This window comes from Artemia sp. Qi Xiang Cuo, chromosome 6 (genome assembly GCF_049724085.1).
Source record: "Artemia sp. Qi Xiang Cuo chromosome 6, ASM4972408v1, whole genome shotgun sequence".
Classification (NCBI taxonomy): Eukaryota; Metazoa; Arthropoda; class Branchiopoda; order Anostraca; family Artemiidae; genus Artemia; species Artemia sp. Qi Xiang Cuo.
In genome coordinates this window covers 55,244,174-55,261,471 of record NC_142799.1, presented here as the reverse complement: position 1 = coordinate 55,261,471, position 17,298 = coordinate 55,244,174, and the positions used below count along the sequence as shown (strand labels likewise).

The 17,298-nt window shown below is 38.3% G+C and overlaps 1 protein-coding gene across 6 annotated transcripts in view; it reads left to right on the top strand.

The window, feature by feature from the left end:
- Positions 1-17,298, top strand: part of LOC148951400 (uncharacterized) — a 218,272-nt gene that overhangs the window by 172,729 nt on the left and 28,245 nt on the right. For all 6 annotated transcript variants that reach the window (XM_089090845.1, XM_089090846.1, XM_089090844.1 and 3 more), the window contains one exon: positions 11,265-11,491. In XM_089090845.1, coding sequence (XP_088946971.1) covers positions 11,265-11,482 — 218 coding nt within the window. In that variant the 3' untranslated portion in view covers positions 11,483-11,491. The remainder of the gene's footprint in view (positions 1-11,264; positions 11,492-17,298) is intronic.

Genomic DNA, 17,298 nt, shown 5'->3' with positions numbered 1-17,298 from the left:
TCTACGTCAGAATCGTCACTCTAACTCAAACTCTTGTTGCCAGAGACACGCCTTTTCATTTTTAGTCTTTTCAGGTGTCTGACTTTCTTCCGTTCCAGGACTACGGCTTTTTGGCAGAAACATCTCTTATCCAAGCAGTAATGCATTCTTTCATAGGGGTGTCAGTGAGCACTTCTGACTTTGTCATATTTTTTTCCTGTTGATTTTTTGGGTTTGAGTTGATTGATAAAATGCTGCAAGTAAAGCAAAGAATGAGAGGCAGTCATCCAGCCAGAAGTATTTCTGAGCTGATCGTGATGGTTCCTGGTAAAGCTCCCCTGAGTAAAATTTCCGGACACTGTTTTTGTGGGGAAATAAGTAGAGAAGGAACTGTGTTCCCAACACATTAACATCAGCACAAATCGTGGTCAACTGAACTCTTTCTGCTGACGTGACCTTCCCTACTTACTTCTAGCCTCGCAGTGCAATGATTTTACCAGGCTTGTGGATTTTTTCAGACCTGATTCGTCAAAACTTCCAATGTCTTGTGGTCTGAACATGTGTTTGTATAGGCCTCAATCCAGGTTGTTAAAGAAAGCTCCTTCATTGTGACAGTTGAAAGCAGTTGTCCGTCATAGGCTTGTACTTATTGGCGTTCTTACCGATAGAGTTTTAAGTCAATCCATAAAACCACGGTACCAATCTTTACCTGTAATTCCTCCACTGTTTCCACTACCTTTGCAGTTCCGTTATCCGGAACGTTATCTGAAAATATCAAAAGGCCCTAACAGGTCGAATTCCGCTTCGAATGAGTCCTCATTCACCCGGATCCGTTGCCAACTGTGGCCTAAGTTCCAACTGTGCAGATCCGTTGCCAACTGTGGCCTAAAACAGGGTGTAAGGAAACTCAGGTCCAGACCTTTTAGATGGATATTCAGCTTCTCAACTTTTTTTTTATGTAGTCTTGCAGCGTTCCTCTAGGGACACCCATGGTACTTCCATAGAATCCAACTGACTTCTTGTAGAATAAGACAGAAAAAACTTCTATTTTATTTTCTTCTGGATCACAGCCACCTTTCTTTCTTTTCTCTTCTGTTTTACTTTTAATCATTCTATCTTGAATGAAATTAACAGAAAAAAAAGAACTTCAGTTCACCTACTGTTCTGACAGGATTAAACAACGCCAGAAATAACACAGTTTTGGGTATTAAGCTTGCCTTCAACCTTTAAATATTCTGTTTACACAGCTTTTACAAGCATAGCCCACTTTTGGACACCTTGGTACGGCATGCCAAATTTACCCTGGGTATTGTGGCCAAACATGGGAGTTCACTATCCCACAGGATGAAAAAATAATTACAGCAAACTGGTGAAGATGGCACGTCTCGGAAGCTGGCAAACATAAGCAAATAGTAAGGGAATATAATGTGAGTTTACAACACGAGTTTTTTAGTATTCGTAATTAGGCAAAGACTTTCAGACAAAATTGAAAAAAATTCCAGAGTTAATCACCATAAAACCTGATCCAATCTGAAATTTTTGGTAAAAGTATTAATTAAGGTCAGACTTTTAAACAAAAATACACTGTAATCTGTCAGAGCTTGTATAATCCACCAGAAGCCCCATAGGTTTTTGTATTGAAACTGTTTGCTTTGGCTAGACGTGGGCCGGTCTCCCCTATACCAATTTTAATATTTAATTTTACCCAACTGTAAACTTTTGAGTTGAATTCTTAGAAAAAGCTGTAATCTAACCATAATGTGATTTGTGTCAAATCGATTTTGTGGTGTTCATGTTTTCTGGAAATTGGAAGTAGGATATTGGGTCTCTTAAGTTATACTGTTGCAGGAAAAGTAGAACATGGAAAATGTTGAAGGCCGAGTTTTAGTGAAATATAGAATGACTAGTTTCTAAAGACCTATATTCAAAGGACCTCGGGAAGTATTAGTAAGATCCCTTCCCCCTCCTTCACAGAAGCGGCTGCCCCCCCCCCCCCCCTACACAAGATGCTGCCTACGCCCATGGGATTCACTACTAGTTTTCTTTTCCGAAGGGTTTAGAGTATATAAAGCCGGGTATAATAGCTATAATTATTGTTTAACTGAAAGCCCCAGCGTGACGGTGGTAATATAGGGAATACATAATAGTGCTCTGTGTAGGATGAAGATATATCTGATACCCTGACATCAAGTGTGGTAGTCTAGTGAAAGTGCAAGATTGTGTTTGTACTGAAAGTGTTTAATGGGGTTCGTTTCAGATGGTATAGTCAGTTTATACCCGAGCACAGCTGCGGTAATACAGTGAGTGTAAAAGAGAAAACTCGAGCATGACTACGGAAGTATATGGCCTCTACAGATGGGGTATGTACAAATCGTAAAATAAGTGTATACCCAATCCAGGCTTTTGCTTTATAATAATGTATACAGCATTGCAGTCCAAATAGCAATACTGATACTCTTGTGTGTCTGAAACGGCGAGTGCTGAGGGCCATAAAAACCAAAAAATAAGGAGAGTAGCATACTAATTTTGTTTTAGTGTTGTATCGATTCACTCGATAGCTTAGCCTTTTCTACCAACTGGTTAGAACTTAGTTCACTTTTGCACCGAGAGAATCCATAGCTTAGACGTAGCTTATTTTTGCAGGCAGATTGAAAATCACGGCATGAATTAAACGAGATACAACATGAGTACATTTTTGCCAAAACGTGGGTGATTGAGGGGATGAGGGGTTTTCTATATGATTCACCAGCCCAATTGGTCCCTTCAAACCTACAGAATTAAGTACCTTATATGAGCCCGGTTTTATCTCGTTTTTTGGGCTTTTAAAATTGAATGAGTCCTCTTCCAAGCTGATTAGAGCAACGAGATATAAGGCTCCGTTTTTTTATAAAGGCGTTTAATATTTGGTATTCCTAACAAAAAGAAAAAACTTTTTTTCACTGTCTGATTGTCTAGGGCTTCTCTCCCAGATCTGGGATTTTTTATGTATTTTGTCGCTTAAAAAAGTGCCTCATACACTGGAACGACTGTGACAAGACAAATCGGAGTGTTATTAAATCATTAGAAAATATAAAATGTAATTGGCTGCATTGATTCGTGGAAACCGAAAATGTGCCTAAAAGTCTTTTTGTCTCTGATAGCTCTGAACATACACTGAGAATGGAGTCGGTATCATCTAATTGTCTATTCTTTTCCTCTCTAAAAATAATCTTGATTTTGTATAATTCAACTTAAAACGTCATCTATTCTTCGTAGATCTTTGCCAACTTTGAATATAGTTTTTTTTTTGTTATATCTTCCTTTAAAGACTCATTGCCCTCTAAGTCGTAATTTTTCTTCTCTGGGGTAAAACTTCTCTGGCTCATTTTGAAAATCGACTGAAAGGGGATTCATATTTTCATCTTTTTCGTTCACCCAGTCATCATAATATTAATCATGTCCTCGTTCCTGGCATGTGAGGTATCAAAAACTCATAGTTTTAGTTTCTTTTAAATTATTATGTGTTACACTGTAACTGGTAATCTTTGATTTCTATATTGATTTGTGTTGCATTTTATGTGTTTTTCCTCGTGATGCTCCACGTATTGTACCTCTGTACAGTGTGGGTTAGAAATAAATAATAATAATAATGCCTTTAAAAACTAATATTTAATTTTCGTCATGTTCTGGATTTTATAGTCTCGGGCTAACTGCATGGGCGAAATTTAAATATTTCGCGATTTTAAGGGATTCTAAGCTGCTTAGGACCAGGGCAGACCATGCACATCTGTAAGGATCTTCTTGGTTGGATGAGGTATCATTAATATTTAAAATTAGATCCGAAACAAAGAATAGATTCAACAGAGGTTATTCAAGATCTAAGTAGGATGTATGGTTAGGGGTCTTGGGGGGACTGGGCATCATTAATGTTTAAAATAGAGCTGAAAATATAGAATATAAAATATAGAGTGTACATATGTTTATTAGTACTCTTTGCTAAGATGAGATACTTTTAGGATTTACAGTAGATTTGAGAAGAAAATGAAATTCATAGGAGTTAGAGTGAAAGGGAGCCTTTGACCTTTACTGAAAATAAAATATATATAAAAGATTTCTCTTTTATGGAGTGAAAAATAAGAATGAATATAGTTACCGCTTTCGAGAGGGAGGGAATATACCTGAAACTGCTTTTTAAATCTTGATTAGCATCAATATATTCTTATTTTCTAAAAATATTAAACACTTTTGATAGAAAGATATGTTTATCTTGAGGTGGGATAATTTGACACGTCATCCCTTTATATGGTGGAGAAGAGAGATTATGTAATTTTTTTATAGTCCAGATAGGGATGAATATAGTCCAGACAGAGAAAGTGGGCAAAGGACTATCAAGGAGGCACACTTGCGCCTCTTTAAAGAGGTGACCCACCACAATGTTAAGCGATTTCCGGTCCTAGCGGTCGTAGAGAAACGGCGGTGATCGCATTTTGTAGCCTAAGCTCAAACTAAGAAACCTGCAAAATTTCACCCCCCTCCGACTTTATCTTTATGGGGGAAAGTGGGCCGGAAGTTTCGACCCTCCCACCAAAGCCCCCCTTTAGCGTTGTCTGATCGAGCTGAAATTTAGAGGATAAGCTTTCCTAGGGCTTAGGAGCTAATCCTCAAAATTTCAGCTCAATCCAATCATTCCTTCCCTGTTTTCCAAAAACGAAATATAGCCACTTAATGCTCATCAAGTTTTTTTTTTAATCAGCCACGCCTACAGGCCACAGTTGGCAACGGATCCGGATGGAATGAGGACTCATTCAAAGCGGAATTTGACCTGTTAGGGCCTTTTGATATTTTCAGACCAAAAAAATTATCCCCCGAATTTACATTTACGAAAAACCTCGCTTTCCTATAAGAGCCCATGTTAATTTTTGAAATTCCTAAAAGCATAGTATTTCATTATTAAATTAGATCAAAATAGTCGCCTTAACCTGACAAGACCGACTGCAAGCTTCCAAAAATTCCAGCTCTTTCCCAGAAGTTTTTTTGTCGAAAAACGAAAATCTTACTTTGTATTTGCTTGCGTCGACTCAGTAAAAAAGAAACTCAGTTTCTTTTTTAAATCCAATCTATTAAATCCTTCGGCTCAACAGGCGTCTCCAGAAGAATATCACAGTCGGCCTTCAGCTTACAGGTAAGTCTCCATTGCTTTGATAACATGCCGTATACCCGCATGCTCGAAGAAAAGTTGAAAAAAGAAAATTTTACTGTGCATTTGATTTCAGTATTCAAGAATTAAAAGCCTTAACACAAGAATCTTCAAAAGCGGGGGGTTTGGGGGCGGCAGCCCCCCAACTTTAACTCCTGACACGATCAGCTAACAGTTAGTCAAGCAATAATACTTAATAAACTGTACAAAAACATGCAGAAATTATTTGAAAAAAACTACGTTTTCTAAAGAGTTAGAGAGGCTGAGTCACAAGTTCGAACCTTAAAACGTACAGGAATTAGAAGGTACAGTAGGGGGCTGCCGCCCCCCAAACCCCCGCTTTTGCAGCCTCTTTTGTTAAGATTTTTATTTTGGGGGTCTGCCGCCCCTCTCAACCCCCGCTTTTTCCCTTACAAAGAAATACTTTGCAACACGAACGAAGTCTGCTTGAATTTTTTACCGTAAGAACATCCTATTGCATCTCTTTGATTAGAAACAGTACTGAGCCTGTTGCTGGATTTTTTACAGGAGATTTTTCCCTAACCGATAAAAAGCTATAATGTGATGAACTTGGTACGACCAACTGATTGCAGGCTACAGGACTTAAAAAACCTTAACAAAAGAGGCTGCAAAAGCGGGGGATTTGGGGGCGGCAGCCCCCCAACTGTACCTCCTAATCCCTGTACGTTTTAAGGTTCGAACTTGTGACTCAGCCTCTTTAACTCTTTAGAAAACGTAGTTTTTTTTTCAAATAATTACTTAAAGGGATGATGGTTCAATAACACGAACAAACAGTATATCATACAACGGCTGGGAAGTGATAAAGAAGGAATTCAACCAAAAGAAATAAGGGGTAGAAATCTTTCTATAATAAATCTCGATGTAGTTCAGACATGGAAAAATATGTCACTCATTTCTCAAAGGTCGTAAATTTGGTCGAAATCTCAAGCTACTTTACTCCTAACTCTCTTGATCTAGGAAAAATATTAATTTCCCAGTCATTCCTGTTATGATATACATACATAATGACATTCGTTGATGTTTGCTGTTTCATGGTTTCCCTGAATTAGGGAATAATACTTATGAAGTTTTAAACAAAATCACCACCAGAAAAGAAAAAAGTTTTTTTTTATCAATCCTTCCAGAAATGAAACCATTTTTTATCAATCATTTCCCTAAACCAGTGGTTCTCAAACTTATTTAGACACTGTACCCTTTTTACCCATAAAACATTTTAGGTACCCCTACTCAGTCACCAGTACTAAGTAAACTACAGCTAAAATATAAATGAAATTACCTGTCCTAAAGTCAAAGGGTTGTTTAAATTTTTTTTGTTGGTCGGCCGCGTACCACCCAGGGATACGCGTACCACAGTTTGAGAACCACTAAACCATTAGGTTTGAGCCCTAAACCATTAGGGAAATGACCGCCAAGAGTGGTTCCAAGATATTGGTGTATTTTGTAGATTATAAGACCCATGCTACTTCCTTTTTAAATTTGAACACCAAGCATTTTTTGTATACCTCCAAGGCAACAGGCTCAACTTGCGTCCCTATCACCATAGCTTTTAACGCCCATAGACTAAATTTTAGGGGGGGGGGGGCTTACCTGGTCTAATCGGCACTTCCATTTCTGTATAATTGAAATCTCAAGACGAATATCATAGGCAGCGCTATAGCGCTGCCTAAGTAAAGAGCGATGTGGGCACAATATATTGTTCTTTTTAGACCAGGGCACTTCTTATAGAAAGAAATGTCACAGGAACTTCAAAAGAGCTCATGGAGGGCAACCAGCTCCCCCTCTCCCACGCCAATCACTTCCCCAAACACATCCAATCAAAATTTTGAGATAGCCATTTTGTTCAGTGTAGTTTTAAGGTCCGGAAATTATGACTTTGAGAATGACAACCCCCCCCCCACACACAACCCTCAGAACAAGGTTTATAAGCTATACCCTATGGGGATATAAGGCTTTTTAAAGAAAGGGTGGTCGTATAATCCTCACAGGGGGCTCATTTGATTGGTAATCAGAAGTTATACTGGCATTTTTAACAGTCAAAAGTGACTGGAGGTCATGCAGCCCCCCCCCTTCACCAATCATTTCCCCAAACACATTCAATCATAATTTTTGAGATAGCCATTTTGTTCAGTGTAGTTGAAAAGTCCAGAAATTATGTCTTTGAGGATAACCCTCCCCCCATATAGCCCTCAGGTCAAGGGTTGTAAGTTACGCACTGGGAGCACATAAGGTTCTTATAGAAATGGTGGTCGTATAAACTTCAAAGAGGGCTAATTGGATTGGTAATCAGAAGTGATAGTGCTCTTTTTAAGAGTCAAAGCGATCACAAAGCAAATAGCCTCCCCTCCCCACACACACACACGTTGTACTTTCTAGAAACCTATAGGATGGAAATATTAATATGGTCATTTGTTGTCGTAGAAACCTCAAAACGGGCTCATTCGGCTGGTAATTGAAAGGACTATTGTCTTCTTTAATATTCAAAAGTGATTGGCGGGCAACATCCCCCCCCCTCCCACGCCCATCATTTCCCCAAACACTTCCAGTCAAAATTTCGAGATATAGTTATTTTGTTTGACGTAGTTTAAAAGTCCAGAAATTCTGTCTTTAAGGATGAGAACCCCCTCACAGTCCTCAGGGCAAGGGTTTTAAGGTATGCCCCGAGGGCATTTAAGGTTTTTATGGAAACTTTGGTCGTATAAACTTCGCAGGGGGCTCATTGGATTGTAAATCGGAAGTTGAAGAGCCATTTTTAAGAGTCAAATATATCGGAGGGCAGCTATACCCCTCCCCCCCGCTTCGTATTTTCCCCCAATGCATCCGACAGAAATTTTAAGATAGTCATTTGTTCAAAAATAGTCCAAAGATCTCATAACTCGGCGTTTGGGGTTGACACAACCCCCCAAAGTATGGGGATAAGGGTTTTAAGTTATGCCCCGGGGGATGTAATGTTTTTTTATGAAGAGGTGGTCTTGTGAACTTTAAAGGAGGCTCATTTGATTGGAAATGCATACTTTAATTCCATTTTAAGAGTCAAGAGTGAGGGAGAGAAAACAGCCCCCCCCCTGCCTGATATCCTCTTTTCCTCAACCACATTCGACCGAAATGATGAGATAGTCATTTTGAAACCAATAGTCCAAAGAGAATATAGCAATGTCTTCAGTAATCAAATATAAGAAATATTTGGGCAGACGTTTATCTAAATTAACACAAATTATGAGAATGTGAGCTTTAAAAAGGTGACAAAGCAATATTTCAAGAACAATTTACATTTTTAAGTTAGATGTTTAAGAGTAAGTTATGGGGGATTTTGAACTAGCCAGACTGCAATATGTGTATACTTTTAGTACTACAACTTCAGCTACTGTAACTAATGACGCTTAGAGTATTAAGGTGAAACTTCTAGGAAGTGTTTAGGGGGAGTTCCAATTAAACGAAAAACTGTATACATGCAGGTTTTCAAAAAGACGTATAAGCAATATCATAGGCAGCAGCACTATATAATACCTAGAAATATCATTAAAACATTTAAAGAAGCTAATTCGATCCAAAATTCAAAGTTCTAGGGTCCTTTCTTAGAGTAAAAAGAGATTGGAGGGCAATCAGCCCGTCTTTCAAGCCGATTTATTTCCAAAACACATCTAGTCAAAATTTTGAGACAACTATTTTGTTCAGCATAGTAGAACTGTCCAGCAACTATGTCTTTAAGGATATTGGGCATCTCAAACCCCCACAATTATGCCAAACTATGGATTCTTATAGAAAAAAACGAAAAGATGTAAAATATTTTTTTTCATGAAAATGACTTTGTCAATAAAAAAACGAACAGAAATTCATCTAAAAAGCATTTTCCACAAAACAAGCTTTTCAAAGAAAAGTAAAGAGCTTCATTAAGCAAAAAATGGACCGAAATGAATTCAAGTAATCATCTAAGCGTAAAACTACCACACATCACTATCAATAAATAAATGAAACTCAAAATGAACAGAAATTAGAATAAATGGCGGAGTCGAACTCGAAATGAGCAAAAATTACATTAGTAGGGCTGATAACCCCCATGCCTTCTCAACACCAGAACATAATTTGCGCTTTACTGAAAACAAAATATGTATTAATGTTTTTACTTTTTTTTACTTAAATAAGTTGAAAACTTTTTTTCCTCACTTTTTTACCCATTTTTTTATTTTAAGGAATAAATAACAGTATAGGGAAATTAAAATGACAATCCACGGTCATTTTTTTATTTTTTTCAGTAAAGCCTAAGTTATGTTCTGGTCTTGAGAAGGCATGGGGGTTGTCAGCCCTAGTAATGTTAATTTTTGCTCATTTTGAGTTCGACTCCGCCATTTATTCTAATTTTTGTTCATTTTAAGTTTCATTTAATTGTTGATAGTGATTTGTGGTAGTTTTACGCTTGGAAGATTATTTGACTTTATTTCTGCCCATTTTTGGCTTAATAGAGCTCTTTACTTTTCTTTGAAAACTTATTCCGTGGAAAGTTTTTTTTAAATTAATACAAATATACGACAACGTCATTCATCCAGAGGAGGCTGGCGCCCCCCTTGCCCCCCTTATGGGCGCCCATGGTCCTATTGTATCTTTGTACAGTTGATATTGTTTAGTCTCGTTCAAGTTCAATTTTCCTGCCCCCTAGGCCTTCTTTGCCACATCCATCTTCTGCAGAATAAAATCTGGCTTGTTTGAGCTTTATAATCTTGGTCCTCTTCGAGCGATTTGAAGTTTTTTGTTGCCATGTATCTTCCTCCTTTCTAACGATAAATATTTCCTTATTCATGTTTGGCCGCATATGATCCCTTGAAGTCTGATTATATAGGTCTTTATTATTTTGCAAGGGGCTGCTCCAAATGTATTTTTCTAAGTTTATACATGCCATTCGAACTCACTGAGTATGATCTGCTTATTCTGACATTGTCGGACCGACGTTTTGAGGTGCTAATTTGCTTTTCCATAAAGGAATTTTACTGCAACAGAGATGCAATTTCCTGCCAATTTTTTTGTGACATAGTTTTTAAAAGGCTCTATCTTATGGCTAACGTTTTCAGTTCCAATATGCGTGTCCCGTATTATTTTTTGGAAGACATTTATAGCGGTCTTCAAATCGGTACTTCTCTTCTTGTAGATGATATGCTTGGAGCCTGTTTTTATTAGGTGCTAAAGATTTGCTTCTGAAGAAAATTTGTTTTTATTGAATCTTTAAATAATTTGATAAGTTTTTGTATCGCCTAGTTGCTAAGAAGTTTAGAATGGAGGTCCCTGTGTAATTTTACCAGATTAAAAAGAAAGGCTGTACCTTTTTTGGGACAGGTTTAGCACATTCCTGCTTCTGAATGCGCAACCGATAATGAACATATTGCCTCAGTTCAAGATAGACGCTAGAGGTATAGACGTTGATATATCCTAAATATTGGTGACTGTGCATTTCTTCATATGCATAGAATCATTCCAAAAAATATGAGTTTCTATTCTCTTAAATGGTCCGTTTTAGTTTACAGAAAATACGTGGTTCGGCTTTTTTGACTTCCTTGTGGTAAAACCTGTAGCAATACAAAGTGCTTCTTGCATCGCTTATTCAAGCCTCCATCACAAACTACATTAGTCTAATAAAAGTCATTTTTATATCGATTTTCACGGATTGTCAACTTCAATGACTCCCTTCTATATGCCAGAGCCACACCACTTCAGATCTGTCAATAAAACGCTAAATTTTATAAATGACATGGGGTTACTCTTGATTTTAGCGCCGCACTTGTATTTCAAAAAGTCAAATTTGAAATTACAAGAAATTGTTTTAAAAAGTTTGCACAACTCTAATTTGATTCCAACTAATTTTTCTTCTTAACTTTTTTCAGATGTATTTTACGTATAGAAAATTTGTTGTTCCAAGCTTCCATTTTTTTTAGTTTCAACAAATTAATGCAAATAGAGTATACAATTGGCACTGTAGTCGTACGTGATTTTGATTTTATCAACAAATTTGACTAATGTGGCCTGGGTCTTATTCAATATAGTAGTAATCTGATCCATCCAAGCACTGCATACTCTGCACTCTCTATGTACATGAACATTCCAGATGACATGTCCTTTACGCCGACGACAGCCAATACTTCGCTGAGGAAGGAATATCCGTTTTTAGAGCCTGGAACCCGCCAAATAGATTTTAAATTGTTGTCCCCTCGCAGCTTGCCATTTTCTTTACCTTCATCGACATCATTGGATGTATTTGAATATTGTAGAGCAGTCACGACGGGAACTTGGGGTTCACCGCCAGTTCTTTTTTTCCATGCATAATTAACACAGGTAATTATAAATTCTAGTTGTAATCTGACGTTCTTGACGGTTCTTATTTTGTGATTAGACTTGCCATTTTTGTGGCTCACTCGGTTAGCTACTGTACCTAGGTCCTTTTTAATCAAATAATATACAGTAATGAGTAATAAAGTTACGTTTATGTATTTTTATGCCCTATTTATGTTTAATAAACTTTAACATCTGAGACTAAAATAAAAAAAAATCAAGAATCAATAAAAAACATGAAAGAGTTAAAATTGTTGTGTTTAAGTAATTTTGTACTTAAGTAATTTTTGAATCAATAAAACATATTTGATGTATAAAAATACAGAGTAGGTTTTCAGTGCTTCAATTTTGGGTTTAAAATAGTCAAGGGAAAATACCTCATCTGGAAGCATAGTTTAGCTGTTGGCAGCATTAATTAGACTCGGAATTACACGGTCTCCATGAAGTTTAGGGGCCCACCTCAACTTAAATGGTTTTTGTCAATTTTTTTCAAAGTCTCCTGTCACCTTCATATAATTTGGCCGATTACGTGCATGTGTGTTCGTCACTTCCTCCAAACAAAAAGTTCGCTTGCTTTAAATATATACTTATGTAGAAAAGTCGTAATTTATTCATTCATCAATTCTGTGAGTTACAGTGATCCCTCCTCCCCCTATATCTCCCTCTCTCTCCGTCCCTTTTCAGAGCATTGCATACCCTCTATAGGTAATGGGGTCTAAAGTGGAAATACACACAGGAATTTGGATTGGGAGAGGAGAGGAGATACTATATGTAATAAGGAGACAGACAAATCATGCAAAATTACTGACAATTATAAATATTAGGTGAGGCCCAAGTATACTACCTCCCTTGGGTGGATATTCATTTTTTTCTACGCTTCCTTCTGATATCATCGATGGGTGCGCTGGATTTAGGATTCTTTGTCCGAGAGGACGAGGGTTCGAATCCTAGTGTGCCCAATTATTTGGTTTGGGACGGGGGTCAGTGGTGTGACTCTGTAAGCTCAACCAGAGTCGATCCAGCTTTAAATGGGTACCTTGGAGAGATCTGGGGAAGGTAAACAGGAAGGGTGTGCGAAAGTACAGGATGGTTAGCCCCCAGCCCCCCATCGCACTTCCTGGCTGAATGGCCAAGAAACGGAGATCAGCACCGCGGGTAGGGACTGCAAAATCCAATGCCGTATTCTTTGCCTTACCTTTACCTTCTGATATCAAAATCTGCTTTTTTTGTCGATACAGCAGTCATGAGTAAAATTATTACTCGTCAGTACATAATATTCTTCCATTGCCTGATTTTCTTTCTCCTTCTTATATATTAGAGCGAACAATTATGATTTGTAGTAGATAAGGAAATTCTAGGGTAGAAGGCAAAAAAAGACCCTAAAAAATGTACGCCTATCATAACTCACTGTCGAAAATAAGTAAGGAATTAGAAGGCTGAAAACCACTTCTTTTTCCTTTATGCATTGGATAAAAGCCTATATTATTCTGACCTTTCTTTGCAATAAATAAAATTAATTTGTCCAAATGAAAGCGAAAAGTAACATTAAAACTAAAAAGGAACAGAAAGTAGCCTATATACGAGTGCGCTGCCTCCACTTTTACTCCTCAGCACCTGCATTGCACTCTTAGTGCAAATATCTTCATAAGAGTGAAGGGAGGTCAGCCAGCCACAGCTTCAGAGTTGTGTTTTTGGAAGGGGGAATGAGGGTTGGTGATATTTATAATGGAGATGGAGCTTAATTTATTCAAGCAATTATTCATTGCTTTGGCAAAAGTTATTAAAATTTAGTATTTTTGACACGTTTATCCATAATGAAAAGGAACGAGTGTCACAGCCAGGTTGATCTTATGAGTAAAGGCATATGCGAACTCGATGCTTAAGAAAATACTTTTTTGGAAGAATGTGAGACAGACCCGACCCTATTAGCCACCTACTTGAATTTGTTTGTAAGGTCAGGGGTTTAGATTCCCTCAAATATCTGTGAAGGACATTTCACATTGGATAATTTGGACATAAAAGGCACTTTTTGAGGCTTTTGGTACCATCTTCTCCACACTAAAATATTCAATAACCCTCCCCTAATAGCGGATGTGCAAGTATTCGAACTCATGCAGCCGTTAAAATTAGTAAATAAACAGTCAAACCTTTGTTGTGTGTGGACTGCAAATATTTCTGGTTACAAGTCTGCCACAGCTTGGTACCATATCCTTTAAAACTGGGAGAAAGTAAAATTATCTTTGGCTTTTTCAGAGTATCATATCTAGATACCATTTTGAGCCTATTAACAAAGGACATAAATCGGAACTTTACTGTGTTTTGATCTATTTTAATTACTTAAACAGGGCCACAAAAACTTTATTTTTGCTAGACATCCGATATTGTACAACGAATGAAATAACATCAGGATTCTTGGAAAAAGACCACATTTAGAATTATGAAATATCTTTGGGACAGATATGAGTTTAAAACTTTCACTCAAGGATTTATGGCAACAAGCTATAGGATTTGGCACCTGAACCCGTGAATTTCATCAAGATTTTACCCCTATGTGATGGTTTCCCTGTCATTTCTTTTTTAAATTTACAAATTCTTATGCTAATGGCTAATAGCTGAATATAGGTTAATAACTAATAGAAATCAGAATATTTGAACCTGTTTAAGGGCTAATTAAAAAGAAAATTGCTGTATCTAGTGGGTTTTGCAATTAACAAAATATAACATCTAAACTGTGATGACATTTTTGACAAAACTCTGTAACTTCATATACAAGATAATCTTAAGTAGATCCAATAAGTTTCAAATTTTTTAGCTCTTAGCATATATACATATATTAGCAATTTGTATAAGAATTTATATATGAGAAGCAAACCATCAAAAATGGGAACAATTTTGATGACATTTACTCGTTGAGTTGCCAGAACCTATGGCATTTTGCAAAAAAAAATTCACATAGTGACGGTTTATTAAGCTCCAATCTTTAAAAAAACGAAATTTTGTATTATTGCGTGGTGTTCTTGTCCAGGAGGCCATAATACTGCATCATTAATGAAATAACGTTGGCAAAGAAAATATGTTACTTTCATGGCGTATTTACTCAGTGAAGTAGAGGTAGAAAACAATGATTCTCCCTGTTGTTCAAACCAATTTATTTTCCTTGTTCTTCAAGCTAGACACCAAAATAGCAGTGGTGATTGGTTGACAGGGAATGTATTTCAGGATATTTTTTCGTAGGAATAATTTTTTGAAAATACTTTTAGGAAGAAACTCAAATAAAAAAAGCAATTAAATTTTATGTGAAATGAAACAAAATACTGTAAATTTTAAACGAAAAGGATTCCTGGTAAAGGGATCAATTTATTTAATCAATAATATATTTAATTATTATGCATTTAATATTAAAAGAAATGCAAACTCAAACCAAAATTACAGAACTATATATTGCTTCCGTAGATTATAACAGATGTAGACTTGTCTTTATGCAATTTCCTACGCCTTAGAATAATTTACAGAAGGAGTAGATATACTCAAAAATTATCCTGCCTGCATAGATACCAAACGGCCATGTAAAATGTATCTCTTTCATAACAGGACAATTTTCTCCCTCGAACTGAAATCCCTTATATATTCAGACATTAAAAAGAAAATGGAATAGCGAAAGAAAAAAAAACTTACTATCCAGATGTCAAATTGCCCCTCTTTCTTTTTATTATCCTATTCAACTAAATAAAATGAACAGGTTATAGAAATTTCGTCACAGGAGAATCTTATCAAATAGTTAAAGTAAAAAGTGACTTGGCCCAATATTCACCAAAACTAAAAATGGAATTCTCATGACAATTGCTACACCGGCAGTATTGGCTTTTTATGCTGATTCTAAATACATAAAATTCTTTCAGTTTATTGTTACCTTAACTTGACTTACTTGACTTAAGGCTCCTGCCGAGGGTTCGGTGTAGAGAACGATGAGACTAGGCGCCTCAAGGTTGACCTATCGCTTGCCAGGATCGTAGCTTCTTCCACCGGGATGTGGGCTTGGGTGAGCTTTTTATTGGCTTTGTCTTTCCACCTAGTTGGGGGGCGTCCCCTGGGTCGCTTCCATCCGTGTAGGGTGGGGTCGAAGTTGAATGCGACCCACGCTGGGGCTTAACATGATAGGCAAAGGAGATGGCCGTACCACTGAACAGTACGCTGGGCGAGCTGCGTTGAGAAAGGAGTTTGAGCGGTAGGTGGCAGGAGAGTCTGGCTGCTAACGAAGTCAGTCCAGTGAACTCTTTCGATTCTTCGGAGATGTTTCGTCTGAGCAATATCGACGGCGCTGATGATAGATTTTGTAGCTGGTCACGTCTCCGCTCCATACTGCAGGGCGGTGCTGACTGACGCATTGTAAATGCGCATTTTTGTAAAGTGGCTTATGTTTGGCTTTCGCCAGATGCTGCTAAGCCTCCCAACAAGTGCTGAAGCTTTGGCAATTCGAGATGTAAGCTCTTTTGGGATCAAGCCATCATTCGACAGAATAGATCCCAGGTAAGTGAAGTCTTCAACCACATCTACTCGGTTGCTTCCGATGTTTACTTCCTTTACAGTAGAACGAGACGTGGGGGGCCCAAGGAGCATAACTTTGGATTTCTGCCAGTTGATCTTCAGTCCAACTTTCGAGGCTTCTTCTGATAGCACCTGGAGAGCTTTGGTGACCTTTTCGACGGTGCTTGCAACTAGCACTATGTCGTCGGCGAAGTCGGCATCAGAGAGTAACTGGTCTCCGAACTGAAGACCAAACTGAAGGCGATTCGTCGTGCTCGTCATAACATGGTCTATGACGCAGTTGAAAAGCTCGGGAGCGGCGGCGCAACCTTGCCAAACGCCAGTCTTCACCGCGAATGTGGGACTGCGTCTTCCATTGACTTGCACGCAGCTTTCCGTATCCTCGAACAGCTTTTCAAAAAGCGAGCAATATTTCTTGGGTAGGCCCGTAGTTCTTAGTATCAGCGAAAGTGAACAGCGATCAACAGAATCAAAGGTAGCCTTAAAGTCCACGAATGCGATATACGCTTTTTAGTGGAACTCTTGGGTCTTCTCTATCAACTGGTGCATAGTAAACATTTGCTCCGTCGTCGACCTGCCGGGCATGAATCCGGCTTGCTGGAATCTTCTCTTTCTACGCAAAAAGGTGGAACACTTTTCCAGGAGTGACATGGTGAAGAGTTTACCAGGAACGGAGAGAAGCGTGATCCCACGATAGTTGGAGCAGATTTGACGGATGCCCTTACGTTTCCAGAGCGGCAATATGATGCTAGCACGCTAGTCATTCGGTATGCTTTCCGTCGTCCATACAATTGAGAAGATTAGCTGGAGCCACAGAATCGTCGCTGCACCCCCGTACTTTAGGAGTTCTGCAGAAATACCACAGACGCCGGGGCTCGATTATTATTTAACCGTTTTACAGCATTTTGGATCTCAAAGGTGGTAAGCGGTTGTGATACGAGGTCGGAAGTAGCCTCGGGTGTGGTCATTTCTGCTTGAGTCAGATCAGGGTCGGGATGAGCAACTGCCTCGGCATTCAGAAGCCTTGAGAAGTGACTGCTCCAGGCAGAGAGTTAGCCTTCATCGTCATCCGGCATGCTTCCGTCAGCAGACAAAACACGGCTCACGGTGGAAGTCTTCCCTTCCGTCAGCTCGCGGAGGTGTTTGTACAGGTGTCTCCTTTTCTTGAGGCATCTTCAATATCGCTGGCTTTCTTGTCGACAAAGGTCTTCCTATCACTGTGCAGTAGGCTATTGGGCAGGCCATTGAGTCGTCTGTACTCTGGC